This window comes from Engystomops pustulosus, chromosome 3 (assembly GCF_040894005.1).
Source record: "Engystomops pustulosus chromosome 3, aEngPut4.maternal, whole genome shotgun sequence".
In the NCBI taxonomy this organism is placed as follows: domain Eukaryota; kingdom Metazoa; phylum Chordata; class Amphibia; order Anura; family Leptodactylidae; genus Engystomops; species Engystomops pustulosus.
In genome coordinates this window covers 104,429,970-104,445,869 of record NC_092413.1, presented here as the reverse complement: position 1 = coordinate 104,445,869, position 15,900 = coordinate 104,429,970, and the positions used below count along the sequence as shown (strand labels likewise).

General features: G+C 40.6%; 1 protein-coding gene and 1 long non-coding RNA gene across 6 annotated transcripts in view; one reads left to right on the top strand and one right to left on the bottom strand.

Moving 5' to 3' along the window:
- Positions 1-12,064, bottom strand: part of MCM9 (minichromosome maintenance 9 homologous recombination repair factor) — a 62,325-nt gene extending 50,261 nt beyond the window's left edge. For 4 of the 5 annotated variants that reach the window (XM_072141688.1, XM_072141693.1, XM_072141691.1 and 1 more), the window contains exons 1-6: positions 12,014-12,064; positions 6,108-6,435; positions 4,895-5,208; positions 2,665-2,746; positions 1,114-1,314; positions 835-960 (exon numbers count right to left, since the gene is read on the bottom strand). In XM_072141688.1, coding sequence (XP_071997789.1) covers positions 835-960; positions 1,114-1,314; positions 2,665-2,746; positions 4,895-5,208; positions 6,108-6,435; positions 12,014-12,049 — 1,087 coding nt within the window. In that variant the 5' untranslated portion in view covers positions 12,050-12,064. The other variant, XM_072141690.1, reaches the window with a different exon arrangement.
- Positions 11,773-15,900, top strand: part of LOC140121714 (uncharacterized) — a 30,429-nt gene continuing 26,301 nt past the window's right edge. Inside the window, exon 1 of the long non-coding RNA XR_011854164.1 lies at positions 11,773-11,988. This is a non-coding gene — a long non-coding RNA (uncharacterized lncRNA). The remainder of the gene's footprint in view (positions 11,989-15,900) is intronic.

Here is a 15,900-nt window from a genome sequence, read left to right as displayed (position 1 = left end):
CATCTGCCGACTCGCAGGGTGTCTGCGCAAACTAACGCTTAAATCTTGTGCAATCTCTTTCCTTTCCCCATTTCACAACAAAAAAGTTTATATAAAGTGATCAAAAGGTCATAAAGTGCCCAAAATTAGATGAAAAAGTCAGCTCACCGTGAAGAATGAAATAATAAATAAATACACCTTAAACAGCCCTGTACACCAGAGTACACCTACTTATCCCCTAGTTAAAGAAGGACCCCTTTGCCCACCTTTGGTGAAGCTCTCTGGATGCTTACTATAGTCCCAGACTGCAATTATCAGCTGTAAGGTGCCTGTTATGCTTTATTGATAATCCTTGGTCCCATTAAAAAAAATTTCAAAAAATGTTAAAACTCCAATTGTCACTGGGGCTCAAAAAAATGTTGACTGGAACTACAATTAGAGAATATACAGTTTCGACTTACATACAAATTCAACTTCCTATACAATGGTATCCCCGTGATCGTACAAAGGAACACGTAGTGAAAACTGTAAAAATAAATGAGGCCACAAGAAAGTGGTGCAGATGTGTTTTTTTAATGGTATTTTGGATTTTTTTCCCCACTTTACAGTACACAGCATGGAATATTAAATAGTCACTACAAAGTACAATTTTTTATGCAGTAAATGAGCCCTCACACAGCTCTCTACACAAAAAAACAAATGGCCACGCCATTAAGTAAACGATGCAACTGCATTTTATGTCAGTTTTATCACATTTGGGGAATAGTGCAGATTATTAAATGGCGTCATTGGAAAGTACAATGTGTTTCACAGAAGGCAAGTATTGCTTAGATTATAAAAATTTACTAAACTAACCTCTCACTCTTGTGCCAGCAGAATCGGTCCTCTGTACTCCTCCAGCTAAAACCATTGCTACTGCCAGTTTAACCACAAACATACCAAAAACTTGTGGGCACAGACTGGCTAGAATCTCGTTCCGACCTGCGGAGAGAAATTGAATAATTTGAGAAAACTAAGTAACGTTTATATTGGGTAACTTGCCATTCAGAATCTGGTGCAGATTGTTTGTATCCATATTCTTTCAGAAGTGCTTTGGAGAATTTAACATTGTGAGGAGACAATCTCACGATGTACCTGATATTGGATTATGCTTGAACTTTTCCCAAAACTCTTCATACTCTTTTCGTACTTCTTCATTTAGGACTACACCACATGGTTGCTCATTATTCACGGAAATGTAGTTAGCCTTCAAGGCGAGCTCAAGGTCACAGCGTGCGTCCACATAAAGTGGTTTCCATCGCTGCATCACCACACCATAAACGGTCACGTCATCACCTGGAATATTAAAAAAAAAAGTTTAATGAAGATTAGTAACAGCTGATACACAAAAGCATAAACTTACTGCTACTTTTGCATCTACAGTATGATAACTCCACATTTCACATAAAAGTTATATTTGAGTTTCCTCTCCAACCCCTTCCAGCTACATAAAGTCACAAGGCAGGGATGTCCCCTCCCCATCTATTAAATCTAGCTCTTGAGCCTCTAGCACACTCATTTGAAGACACACATCTCTGAACAATCCATACAGATACCATGATTCGTAGACGATGCAATACTGTTCCTGGGAGACCCCAAAACACACTTTTCCGCCAAAGTTAGACACATAGATGAAGTTTGGACATTTACAGGCTACCACATTAACATTAGCAAGAGCTTTTACATCTCCATCAATCCCCACCCACTGGCATAACACAGGCCTCCAGGTTAGATGCGTCTCCTCACACCTGACATACCGCATATACTCGAGTATAGCCGAGACTACCGACTTGAGTATAAGCCGAGGGTGGGAAATGCATTGGTCACAGCCTCCCTGGTATATAGCCCGTCACCCTCCTGTGGTACATAGCCCGCCACCCTCCTGTGGTATATAGCCCGCCACCCTCCTGTGGTATATAGCCCGCCACCCTCCTGTGGTATATAGCCCGCCACCCTCCTAGTATATACAGTAGCCTGCAGCCCCTGCCCCCAATATAATGCCTGTAAGAAAAAAAACAAACCGTGTACTCACCTTCGACGTCCCCCCAGGCAGGTCCTCTTCTATACAGCGATGCTCCGGCATCGGCTCAGTGTCCACTTGCCATCCATCGCAGGCACCATGACGTCAGCCGCCTGCTGACATCATAGCGTGTGCCGATGCACATACTAGAACGTCGGCGAGCGGCTTAAGTCACGATCCCTGCGATGGACGGCGCGGGGACACAGAGCCGATGCCAGAGCAACGCTGTATAGAAGAGGACCTGCCGGGGGGGCACCGGAAGGTGAGTACACAGGGGTTTTTTTTCTCCTCGACTTGAGTGTAAACCGAGGTGAAGTGTTTCAGATGAAAAACTCGGCTTATACTCGAGTATATACTGTATATCAATTATTCCTAGTTATGTTAATCTTTTCCCAATTTCAAGACATCTAATATCTCTCATTTTCAAGTCCTGCTTTATACTTTATGTTCACATTGTTCTTTCAATCTACTTACAGAGAAAGTTCCACTTGAAAATGGTGCTCTACATAAACATCTTATGATTTTTCACTTCCACCATCTGTATGACTGGAAGGTTCTACTGAATTTTAACGGTATTGTTCTTATTTTTAATGAACTGCCTATATGATAAACAAGTCACAAATTACCAGATTTGCAACTGTCAACGAGGTCATCTTCCAAGACCACTATCATAGATCGGGGAATACTGCCCACTGACAGCCTCTGCACCTATAAACAGATTACATACAAATGTCAGTTGCATTCTGACAAAACACATTTACTACTATTTAAAACAATATTCCAATGTCACTACCGCTGTAATCTAGATGAATGTATTGGGGCAGATTTACTATTGAAAGAGCACGCCTCCAAAGGATTTCAAAGGGAGGGGAATTCTGGCCTGGATTTTTATGATAGAGAATAAGTGACAAAATCTTCTGTGTAAACCAGCACTAAGTGTTTCTTTGTGTTTTATAGTAATATTCCAGAAGTACTGTACAGATGTCAAGTAAGACCTGATTGATCTGTTCTAATAGGTCAGTGCCAGAGGTCGCTCTAACTTTTTTCCAGAAGAGTAATAATACTCCTCTCACCATTTTTGAGGAGTATTTTTAGCCGAGGAGGAGTATCAAATTTTCAGCAATACATATAAATAACTCCTAGGCATATACAATGTTAATAGATGAATAGCAAGAAAATCATTACAGATACAACATAGCACTGTACTACCCTTTCTTACTAGCAAATCTGGGCAGTGGACCATACTATGACTACAGATTCCTTTTATACAATAGACTTTATTAGCTGTGTTCAATACACAGCTACCGGTAATAGCCCGCATGGTAGAAGGGCATCCAATAACAAAGCCCCTTACACGATGCTTAACATCAGCAATGTGAAAGAAACTTTGTTATCGGTGTTGAAGACACTGCATCCTGTGTCCTGCTCAGCCTGTGCGCTACAGGGGATTTTGGGGAGTAATGGCGCCCCATTATGCGTTTATGACGCTTGGTGAGGCGAAAATGCGGCCTCTGATTAGGACCTTGGCATATATGTAGAGAGACGCTCTACATATCACATACATTAATCCATATGACCATCTCAGCAATGTACAGGACCAAAGTCCTCAAGAAAAAGGATTGGCCTTGTCCAAGATACGGGAAGAACTACAACTCCCAGCAAGACCTGAGAGGATAAGAGTGGTAGTTCTATTGCAACATCAGATCTTTTTCTACTTATAAAACCATGTGGATAAAACTGATGTCCAACAATCTCAACATAACAAGTCAGATCTGAGGGTTTGTCACATTGTTCTGTATTGTAGATGGGATTCCTGCTGCTTCCAAAGAACCCTCAGCTGTGAAAAATCATGAAAGAGCTGCCCACACAACCACAGGAAAGGTTATGAGTGTCCCTAACCCCTTTTCTGAGCGTTAACACTTCCCACAGCTGAGGGTTCGGTACAATTGACTAGGAGAAGTGAATGAATTGGGTTTATAGGATAAAATAGTAACAAAGCCACAGCTGTGCTAGGCATAAGTATTTGCAGAGGTGCAATCTATGGTGGATGTCTCACACGCAGCTCCAGCTCAGTCTGGTGCACTCTAAGCCCCTGCAGCCCCACTGCCAGGTCACTGATGTATATGGCGGCGTTCAGCTCCTGGAGGAGGATCTGCAGACGCCACTCATGCTCCGGACCTCCGCAAATCACTCCCCCGCATGGGTCCGCTGCCAAGGCAGCCGACAGCAGTGAGGAGCACGAGATGCCGTGTGTGAGTGCCGCCTTTCAGCTCACACTGACAGAACACCCCGCTCAGCAGCAGAGACACCAACGAGCACGCCGGACCGCTCCGCCTGTGCGCTACAAGGAATAATTGCCAAGCGTACTTTGACGCATGGCAATTATTTTGGGGAGTAATGGCGCCTCATCATGCATCTATGACGCTTGGTGAGGCGTTAATGCGACCTCTGGTCAGTGCCTTTCTGAAGATGGATCAAGTGACATGAGCAATTTTGCAGTAAGGAGAAGAGTGTTTGTAATACATTTTGTCAGAGTTACAAAGTTTCATATTTTAACCTGATTTACTTAAAAATAGATTATAGTTACACAGTCTAAATTTTAGTCATATTAATAACTCAAATTATATTAGCCAAATAAGCTGCAGTTAGAATATTTAAATCACTGTATAACTAAAGTACAAGAAAGTTTATGCCCCCTTTTCTATGTTCACATGTACAGCTTATGTATATACTGCCCAGTAATATCTGACAAAAGAAGGGCTGAAAGAAAAAGGTCATTCATGGACTATACAGCACCAAACTAAAATGACAATTATAACTCATTAAATAACTAAAGTTTAGTGTAAAAAAAATCACCTGCTCCTGAATCTTGATCTCTTGGTAATCTCTGCAGCTAGCTGGAGAAGACAGGTCTGAAAGGCATGTGAATTTGTTGGAGTTGCATCCGTCTTCATTTGTACAAGAAACAGGAGGAGTGAATGAGTAATACTGCTCAAAGTCAGCTCTGACTGTAATGACATGTTTACATTTGTTGCACATAAAGTCTTGCTCATACTCAAGGACTTTTACTAAACTGGTCCGGATAACAGTTCCTGTAACTGATAGAAAGTGACCAACATCCTTGGTGCGAGGGATGTGCTCTCGTGTTAATTCTGGACAGACTGGCAAACCTGGCAGGGAAAGACATTTTATGAGAACAATTCACATGATAAAACAATTGCAGCCAATAGATGTTGTCCTAGTGGGAGACTTTTAGGTTTTCCTTGGCTGTAAGTCATAATTAATCAACATTAATATAAACAAATACTTGGAAAAGATCGGAATACCGAGCACCCGCTCAGGGTGAGCCGGTGCCAGAGCTTATTTTTGCTAGCGTCTTAAATCGCAATAAACCTCAATACAGCAGTTTAGAACACTTTTTAAACTTTACAGCCGAAGCAGCTTCGGCTATAAAGTTTTAAAAGTGTTTTAAACCGCGATACAACGGTTTAGGACACTAACAAAAATATGCTCCGGGACCAGCTCACCCTGAGCTGGTGCTCAGTATTCCCATCTTACACCTACCACGTCAAGTGATAGGTGTCCTTTAAATCTGCAGCACATCTACAGTAGTTATGCAAAGACAGTGCAACAAAAACATTTGGGGCATAGTCCTATAACTACTGTTTAAGCCCATTTTATCTCCAGCCACATGCTGAATATTCCTTAGCATGGGCTCTTATGAGTATCTTTAAGACCAGTTGCAAACACTACATATAATGCATGGAAAGTCTACAGCGTAATACAGTATCAGCGTACTGGATGGGATTTTTATTAATCTGCATCTGATAACCTTTTTCCACTGTGGATTTAGAATCCACAGCATGTCAATATATTGGTGCAGAATTCCAATGCAAAGCAAAGGTTGAGTTCTGCAACAAAGATGCAGCATAAACCACAACATAATTATAGCTGGTTTTGCCTACTAAACAATGGAAGTGTAAAGACCTCATTGTGTCCAGTTACACTAAAGTAGCATCTTTGTATGATTACAGGGTTCTTATGTAACCTTAAACCTATGTATATTCACCGGTTATTCTCGCATGCAGATTCTGCTTCATGGTCAGGCTCTCTTGTTGCGAGTTTGACTGGATAACATTCATAGCTGTCCTGCGCAGAGCATTGTCAAACACTGGTAAAACCTCATTGGGAAAAGCGTTAAAATAGTCCCCAACTTCCATGTTTGTTTCAAAAAGCGTCATGGCATTAACAACCACAGAGTAATGGGCATCCTCATCACTTTCCATAAGTATCTGTAATAGGTCTTTGTGGTGATGTTGTAACACGTAAGACTCAAACACTTGTCCCACCAGTGAGACTTGTTCTGAATGCAGGTACATGTCTGTAAACAAGGGGACCTGTAACAGAGAGGAGCTAGATGTTAATGTATCATCAAAACTAGGTACAGAGCAAAGAGTGGCTGAGAAAGTTACAATGTAACCTGACAGTACTGCACATCATACTTCTCACCATGTACACATACACGTCACAGAGACCACATCATAAAATAAACTTATACATTATGGGAAACATGGACCATAAAATACTTATCATCTACTTGAAACCAACCTTTGTTTTTCAGGTATAAAAAACTATTGTTCAGTTGGACCCAGAATTTGACAAAAAATGTTTGTACTGAACTGAATACAATAGCAAAAGTAGCAAGAGCATTCACTGGCACATTGTTACATATCAGCTTTTCCTGCGGAGCTGAAGACTCTTATGTACTAGCCTTGGCAGCCACATGTAAATGAATGACTGGCACAGTCATCACATGCACATTGAATGAAGCCATGGCCACTTTTTAAAAATTTGCTTAATCCCCTTAATGACATAAACAGTTTATAGCTTAAGGCTTAGCCCCATTTTTTGTATTCTGACTTGCATCTCTTTATATGGTTATAACTTTTGAACACTTATTTATCAAAGCAATTTTAACCACCTAGACACCTGATTGGAGAGGGCTCATGGGCAACATTTAACTGCGCGCAGGCGCCTCCATTTTGGCTCAGATCGACGCTCCCCGTGACATCATCAGTAATATCGGAGTACCATAACAATACCATTAACAGCAAACTCAGTTTTTTAGAAATATTAACCACGTAAGAAGAAACAAACTTTTCCTGTGCCGTAGTGACATGAGCAATTTTGCAGTAAGGAGAAGAGTGTTTGTAATACATTTTGTCAGAGTTACAAAGTTTCATATTTTAACCTGATTTACTTAAAAATAGATTATAGTTACACAGTCTAAATTTTAGTCATATTAATAACTCAAATTATATTAGCCAAATAAGCCGCAGTTAGAATATTTAAATCACTGTATAACTAAAGGACAAGAAAGTTTATGCCCCCTTTTCTATGTTCACATGTACAGCTTATGTATATACTGCCCAGTAATATCTGACAAAAGAAGGGCTGAAAGAAAAAGGTCATTCATGGACTATACAGCACCAAACTAAAATGACAATTATAACTCATTAAATAACTAAAGTTTAGTGTAAAAAATCACCTGTCGCTCCCCGTAACATCATCAGTAATATCGGAGTACCATAACAATACCATTAACAGCAAACTCAGTTTATTAGAAATATTAACCACATAAGAAGAAACAAACTTTTCTGTGCCGTTGTGGAGGTTATGAAAAATCCAGTTACTGGTAAGAGTAATTTTCATCCTTTCCCTTCACCTCCACAACACCACTGACACGAGGAATAACAGAAATAGACATGATTAGCGCAGGATAACTACAGACCGAACTTTTCTTGGTTATAGCAATGAGGAAAACGGTTTTGATTGTTAGAAGACGGATAGCGATATCCACCATCGGTTCAAAAGGGAGAACTTGAGAGAGCGGACAAAACTAAAAACAGATCCCACGGAGGGGCCTCAGATCAAAGCCATCTTATGATTGGCCCCCACGCGGGTTTTCCTGGTACTCCGGGAGGAGTGTTATTAGGAAGCTGTACAGACGCCCACTAGTTGGCCTTCTTACAGAGGGTCTCCGTTCCGATCTATAATCTGCCAACGTGGTAGAACACAGACGATGCGAGAGGATCGCATGACGACTTCCGGCGCATGACGACTTCTGGTCCAGAATTGACCTAAATTTGCTCCTGGGAGACAGCATGGGACGCTGCCAGGTCCAGTATACTATAAAATACATCCAGCAGTTTAGTCACAGTGATCTGAGGTGTACAGACCTGTTGTCAGAGCTTTAACATAGCTGATGAGTACTCCACCAAGCTATCATAAGTAGGTACTGTCTGGGATACGATGATGCGCTGGCATATGTGTATGTTTCGGAGCTTAATCTAGCATACTCCTTCTCTTTCTCACAATTTCTTTTCTAATGAGCATCTGGACAAGCGGTACATGACACTTTAAAATTAGAAGATGTAGTACCAGAAATGTCTATTCAGGATGAATTGTTTGGAGGATTAAGGTCTAGGAAGAGGAGGGTGTCAAATGTCTAAGGTGGTAAAAAATAAAGATCTTCCTTTTGAAGATACAGCTCAAAGCTTAACTAAAAGATCCCATGGATAGAAAGACTGATAGCATTCTAAAAAAAGATCAGTTTAAAGTCCAACATTGCAGCCACATCAGTTGCAATAACACTCTTCTTTTGGCTTAATGAACTAGAAGCTCATATAAAAGCAGACACGTCCAAGGAATTACTTCTGGAATCATTACAGGTACTGAAGTTAGCTTCAAGTTTCTTAGAAGATTTCTCTACTGAATGCCTTAGGATCGCAGTAGATTGAAGATCCTTGTGGCTAAAACAGTGACTTTGTAATATCCCTTTTTCCGTCGACTTCATATTTGGACCCGAATTGGACTCCATTCTGATAAGCAGGTCGCTGGAGCTACCCAAAAGGCCGAAAAGGTAAAGGCTTTATCTTCAGCTCTAGCAACTCAAGGTGCAAGAAAAAACAGTCACTCCCCAGGGGGGGGGGGGATGACATTACTGAACTTTGCTTTATATTGGAGTTCTGTTACCTTAAACACTTGGGTATTAGATATTGTATCCAATGGATACCATACCGAATTTTCCCATCTTCGCCCCCGAAAAATTTGTTGTGACACATGTTTCCTCATCAGCAGATTTGGACTCTACTAAAAGCCTTATCTCTCATGAAGGTTATAAAAGAAGTTCCTCAGGAAGAACAAGGACAGAGGTTCTACTCCCCACTCTTCTTAGTACCCAAACCCAACAGATCTTACAGACTAATCATCAATCTGAAAAAACTCAATGAGTTCATTGCTTATCGGAAATTCAAAATGGAATTACACACCGAAACGTCGCCACTTATTCAATAAAATTCACCTTTTTTTTTTTTTTAAATTGGAACCACAGAGTGCTGCCTGCTTTTTATTTCTTATACCTACAAGAGGATCAAGCCAGAACCTTTGGGGGCGCTGCAACCCTCCGTTGTTAGGAGTTTATGGGATTGTGCTGACTTGGTCTTTACTTCATTTCATTTAGAATCCTGGAAGACACAATCATCATTTCTCTCGATCCAAATTTCTCTCCTAAAGTAATGTCTAAATATCACAGGCATCAAGAGATACCGTATATACTCGAGTATAAGCCGACCCAAGTATAATCCGAGGCCCCCAATTTTACCACAAAAACCTGGTAAAACCTATATTTTTTTTACTCGAGTATAAGCAGAGTTTGGGTTTTCAGCACATTTATGGTGCTTAAAAACTAGGCTTATACTAGAGTATATTTGGTAATCCTTCCATCGTTCAGCCAAAATGCGAGTAACCGCATCTGAAGAATCTGAATGGAACAAGGTAGATGTAAGAACTGTTATACATTACATCACGGTAACAGAAACAGAGGAAGAACTCAAATCTGTTTGTTCAATTTCAGGGATCCAATAAAGGCAAAAGAGCATCCAAAGTATCTACAGCAAGGTGGTTGAAACTGGCCATCTCAATATGTTATGAAGTAGAACTAGCCCGGTCCCAGGAATCCTTTAAGCTCATTCAACACGTGCCATGGCTGCATCTTGGGCTGAAAATGATGGACTCCCATCATTTTGATTCCTTATAGGAGGAATGAAAAAAAATGCATGGTTTCCTCATCTTGTCAATGGTTGGTAGTTGTTTTTTGCAGTAATAAAAGAGCTAGGCGTCCTTCCTGATCCAAGCTCGGTACAGAGAGTATTGATTATATTTTGTACATATAATTTGTGACAGTTACAATAGGAGGGACCAGCCCAGTAACCACACCTCCAAAGCTTTACTGGGAAGTATAGCTTTTAAGTTATGTAGTAATAAATTAGTTAACCAACTAATCCAAATGTCTGAGGTGTTTTGCATTGCAAGCCGACCATGGAGCAAATACTTTTTCATGGATTGCATCCTTGATGGAAAAGGAAATCAGTCTATTTTTTTAATGATAGGTTTCTCTGCTAAGGGCCTGCCACAACAAATTGCACTCACATATAATGAGAAGTCAAAGAGATCTGGGATGGGAGGGCCAAGTGGTAGCCTCAGGACACCCCCACCCCTCTCTACAGGAACATATGGCGCATGGCGCCGTACTACGGAGAAAGATAGGACATGTCCTATCTTTTTCGGGGGTACCGTACCCGTTGGGCGCCGTGCGCCCATTGCCGTCTATGGGGGGACGTATATCGGCCGTATATACGTCCCCCATACGGAAGTGTGAATGTAGCCTAAGGCTGCTATGACAATCAGCTCGCTATATACTAGATGCTGCACTGTCAATATATATGGTAAATTAAATGGTCAGATGATATCAGTGCAGCTAGGCTTTGAAGATGTTGTATAGACCATGCATAGTCTGACTGTGTGCCATAGATAATCAGAGCTATCCGAGTCCTCTGTCAGATGTTCATACTTTAACTGTCTCTCTATAAATAAGAAATATATATATACACACTGACTGATAATAAGTCACTGACTGACTGATAATGAATAACTTCAGCTGCACATTAGGTGACTGTGGGACATAGGACAGATATTGTTTATAGCTTGTGAGGACCAGTTGTCACAACCACACTAGTAGCCAGATGCACTATTCAATGTTGACAAAGTACTACATTATTGGGAGTCGTGTGCCCGCCTAGCCGTATATTGTAAGGTCCATCCTCGGTTACCCTCATAAGTTAATTCTGTAGAGCTAACTGCACACGTGTGCAGCTGGTGGAAAAGGATCCGTATGTTGGTCCAATCCTACAGAATCCATTGCACAGTATGGGGGTCCTTGCATTATACAGAAATATGATGCAAGGACTTCCATGACTTAACTGTTACACTGAAGCATAATGCAAGAGCTCCGGTCCTGTGCAGTGTGTGTGCACATTCCTCTGCAGGTGGTCTAGTGTTGGGTTTTTCCTCTGAAGCCAGACAACGCTAGGTGTGAGAGCCCCTGCATAGTATGGCACTGGCCTATCAGGTGTAGATCACTTTTGGACACACCCCTTTGACAATGGTAACGGACAGTTGTCAATTGGAGATCAATACAACCTGCCGTCATGTAATGTATGCAGCGCCCTCGCCCACTGGAATAAGGAGCTGGTGCGGCTGCAATCTTATACTGACAATGTGTATCTACAGCCCCACAGGCTGTACAGGAAGAAGCTCTCTCCGTGTACATGTGTCTGAATATGCGCAGTTTAAAGGCTGCTCTGCTCATTGTAGTTACACATCTGTGGCGGACACAAGACCGGCGAACACTCACCCGCATCCACTGTCACTTCTCCACCAGCACTCTCTCATATACGCATCACGCGCGCTATTTTCTGCGCCTGCGCATTCTATTGCGGGTCAAGCCTCGTTTTCACATTAACGTGATCCAGCCATTACAACAACCGGGAGACGGTTTGCGGGTAATGTAAACAATCCTAAGCGCTTAGCACTCTATACTCTATCTACAGGTAACTACAAACACGTAATAGCCACCATAAGTACTGCTTCTCGCCACGGCTCTAACCACATAACTGGTTTCTTCAAGGCATGTTTACAGTGACACGTGGGTGCAACGTCATTGGTCAGTAGCCATTGTATGGGGCAGGACTAAAAACTTGATTGGCTAGAAGTAGATCACAGCGTATCTCTACTACATTGCGGAATATTTGCGCTGCATATCTGTGTGACACCTACATGTGAGGGTGATGGCACACGTAGCGTTTAGAACGCGAGTCCGTTAAAAAACGCATCCGTTTTTGACCGGTTTTACCAATTATTTTGATTAAAACTGGTCAAAATGGATGTGGTTTCAAAACACACGTATTTTTCCAAAACGCATGTTTTTTTTAACGCATGTGTTTCTCGACGAACTGCTTAACCCCTTAAGGACACAGGGTTTTTCGGCTCATTTCTCGCTCTCCAACTTCAAAAATCCATAACTTTTTCATTTTTACATGTACAGACCTGTGTGAGGGCTTATTTTGTGCGTAACAAATTTTACTTTCCCGTAATGTTATTTATTTTAACATGCCGTGTACTGCGAAGCTGAAAAAAAATTCCAAATGTGGAAAAATTGAAAAAAATTACGTTCTTGTGGGCTCAGTTTTTACGACTTTCACTCTTCGCTCCAAATAACACGCCTACTTTATTCTTTGGTTCGGTGCGATCGCGGTGATACCAAATTTATACAGGTTTTATTGTGTTTTAATACATTTTCAAAAATTAAACGAATGTGTACAAGAAAGAAAAAAAAAATTTTTCCATCTTCACGGAGATGTGTGAGGGGTCATTTTTTGCGAAATGAGGCGACATTTTCATTGCTACCATTCTGAGGTCTGTGCGACATTTTGATCATTTTTTATTTCATTTTTTATGTTATGTAAAAAGGTGTAAAAGTCGCATTTCGGACATTTGGGCGCCATTTCCCGCCTCGGAGGTCACCGCCGCCCGTAACCGTTTTTATATTTTGATGGATCGGGCATTTTGGGGCGCGGCGATACCTAATATGTTTGTGATTTTTACTGTTTATTATGTTTTATATCCGTTCTAGGGAAAGGGGGGTGATTTGAACTTTTAATATTTTATACATTTTTTTTATTTTTTAAACTTTTTTTTTCACTATTTTTTAGACCATCTAGGGTACATTAACCCTAGATGGTCAGATCGCTCCTACCATATACTGCAATACTACAGTATTGCAATATATGGCATTATCGCACACTATACATTACAATGAGCCACTGGCTCATTGTAATGAATATTCAGAAGCCATGTATCCTCGGGTCAAACGATGAAGTTCGGGGGCGCGGCGATCGTAACAAAGATGGCAGCGCCCGTGCGCCGCCGTCTTTTAAATGCCGCCGGCGACTTTCCAGCGGCAACGGAGGGGTTAATAGCCGCGATGGGGGTTTTCTGCAATATGCAAAAACCCCCACCTTTGTATGAAGCCAGTGAGCCCTCTTCATACATCCCTATGGCGCAGAGCGTTAAGGGGTTAAAGACTGACCAAAAACGGGTTCAAAACACCATGTGTGGCATCACCCTAAGGCTCAGTTCACACTACCCTTCGTTCCCTCCGTTAAAAATGTAACGAATGGAGGATTAACATATCAATTAAATATCCAATTAACATTAATAATGTACATTTTTTGTAATCCGTTATGTTCCTTTTAGATGTGGGTCCATTATGCGTTTTTTGGATGGAAAAAATTAGGCAGCAGTACTTTTCCTCCTTTTGAAAAAAACACATGGATAACAGATTCATGCCAAATTAACTGATGACATAAAATTGATATCGATGTCAATGGGATTTTTAATTGGTACATTAAACCTACATTAATCATCTATTCTTAACTTTTTTAAACAGAGGAAAGGAATGGTAGTGTGAATTGAGGCTCAGGGAAAGTGTTGGATTCCTATTTTTAACAACAGGAACAACTATTTTGGAAGCAAGAATTCTGTTGTGTAGCGAAACAAGAAACAGTGATACCTACTTTGATAAAATAATTACAATATTTAAATTAGAATTTATAATAATATATTTAAATCAATCTATTTGTAGCTAAAATTTAGACAATTAATAAAACTGTTTAAATACCTACAAGAGGAGGGCATTTTGGGGGCAGTTCTGCCCCCCCCCCCCCCCCGCCCCCTTGTAAAATACTGTCTGACCATGACCCAGTAACACCTGATCCCGGGAGTTTACAGTAATGGCCCTAAGTTTTGAGAATGACACAAATATTATATTTTCACATGATCTGTTGCCCTCTGGTTTTTTATGTGTGATTGTCAGATGTTTTTATCACATACAGAAATACAAGTGCAATCATATTATGAGTAACAAAAGCTTTTATTGACAGTTATAATGAGTTAATGCAGCAAGTCAATATTTGCAGTGTTGACCCTTCTTCTTCAGGATCTCTGCAATTCTCCCTGGCAGCTCTCAATCAACTTCTGGACCAAATCCTGACTGATAGCCGTCCATTCTTGCACAATCAATGCTGTATCTCCCTCACTAGGCTTATACGCCAGTCAATAAGTTTTCCCATTTTTCTGGTATTATTAAGCGCCTCGGCTTATACATATATGTATAGTTGTATGTATAGTAGTAGACATATACAGTATCTACAGTAGTAGGCATATACAGTATGTATAGCAGTATGTATAGTAGTAGGCATATACAGTATGTATAGTAGTATGTATAGTAGTAGGCATATACAGTATGTATAGTAGTAGGCATATACAGTATGTATAGTAGGTAAATACAGTTTGTATAGTTTTTTTTCCTCATAGTGAAGAGGCCAAAGACCAGGGGACATTATTGATGTGTGGGGCTATAGAAATAGGTTATTATAGTGTTCCCTATTCTCTAGACCCTTCTGTTTAGACAAATAAAAAAAAGAACACTATCAAGAGGGGCTACAACAAAGGGGGGCTTTTTTAGATTGAGAGCTGCTGAAAATGGCCCATTATATCGCAGGGAGCATGTGTGACCGGCTTCTCCCCATTTCATCATTACCTCCAAGCACAGTACATAACTCTTTGACCGTTGCCTCAGGCAGCAGAAAGGCTGGGTACAACCCTGTATAAATCTTTATGTTCTCATTTATAAACAAATAAATCCCTCTGAAGAACCCATAAATACACGAATAATGTGTTAACTGCTTAGATCCAGAAGGTAGAACACATAAAACACCAGAACCTAGTTAAATACAGTACCTGAGCCAAGATTATACAATAAATACAGCCCCAGAAGCAAGTTCAATACATAAAAACAGTGCAAGAACCAAATACAGAACTAGCACCATGTTTTTACATATTTACAGAACCAGTATACTGTATAACCAAGATCAGTATAAAAAATACAAAACAAGAATCTAGTTCAGCACATAAATGCAGCACCAGAACCCAGCTAAGTACATAAAAATAGAAACAAGCTCCGTGTATAAATATTGAGTGCAGAATTATGAGCTCATGGGTAATACCAGCACTTACTGTAAATAACGTCTTTGATCAGAGAAGACTCTTTCATTTTCTTCTTCTATTTCGCCGTCATTTCAGCTTCTTCCAGGCAGAAAATTTAGCAACTGAAACATTTTAGTTGCCTTACTTCATCATAATTTCTTCCATTTCTTCTTATTAAATGCTTAAGACTCTTTCAATGTTTACCTAGAGATCACTATTATGTCCGCACCACAGTAGCCAATATGGCGACAGTGCCCCGCGGTAACCAATATAATAACAATAGCTCCACATTAGCCAATATGATAAAGGTGCTACCACACAGTATCTAATATAGTCACATTGCTTGCAGTCACCGTTCTTGCCTCCAGTAGTCAGCATTCAAATTACCTTTCACTAGAAATCACAGTTCCTGCTTC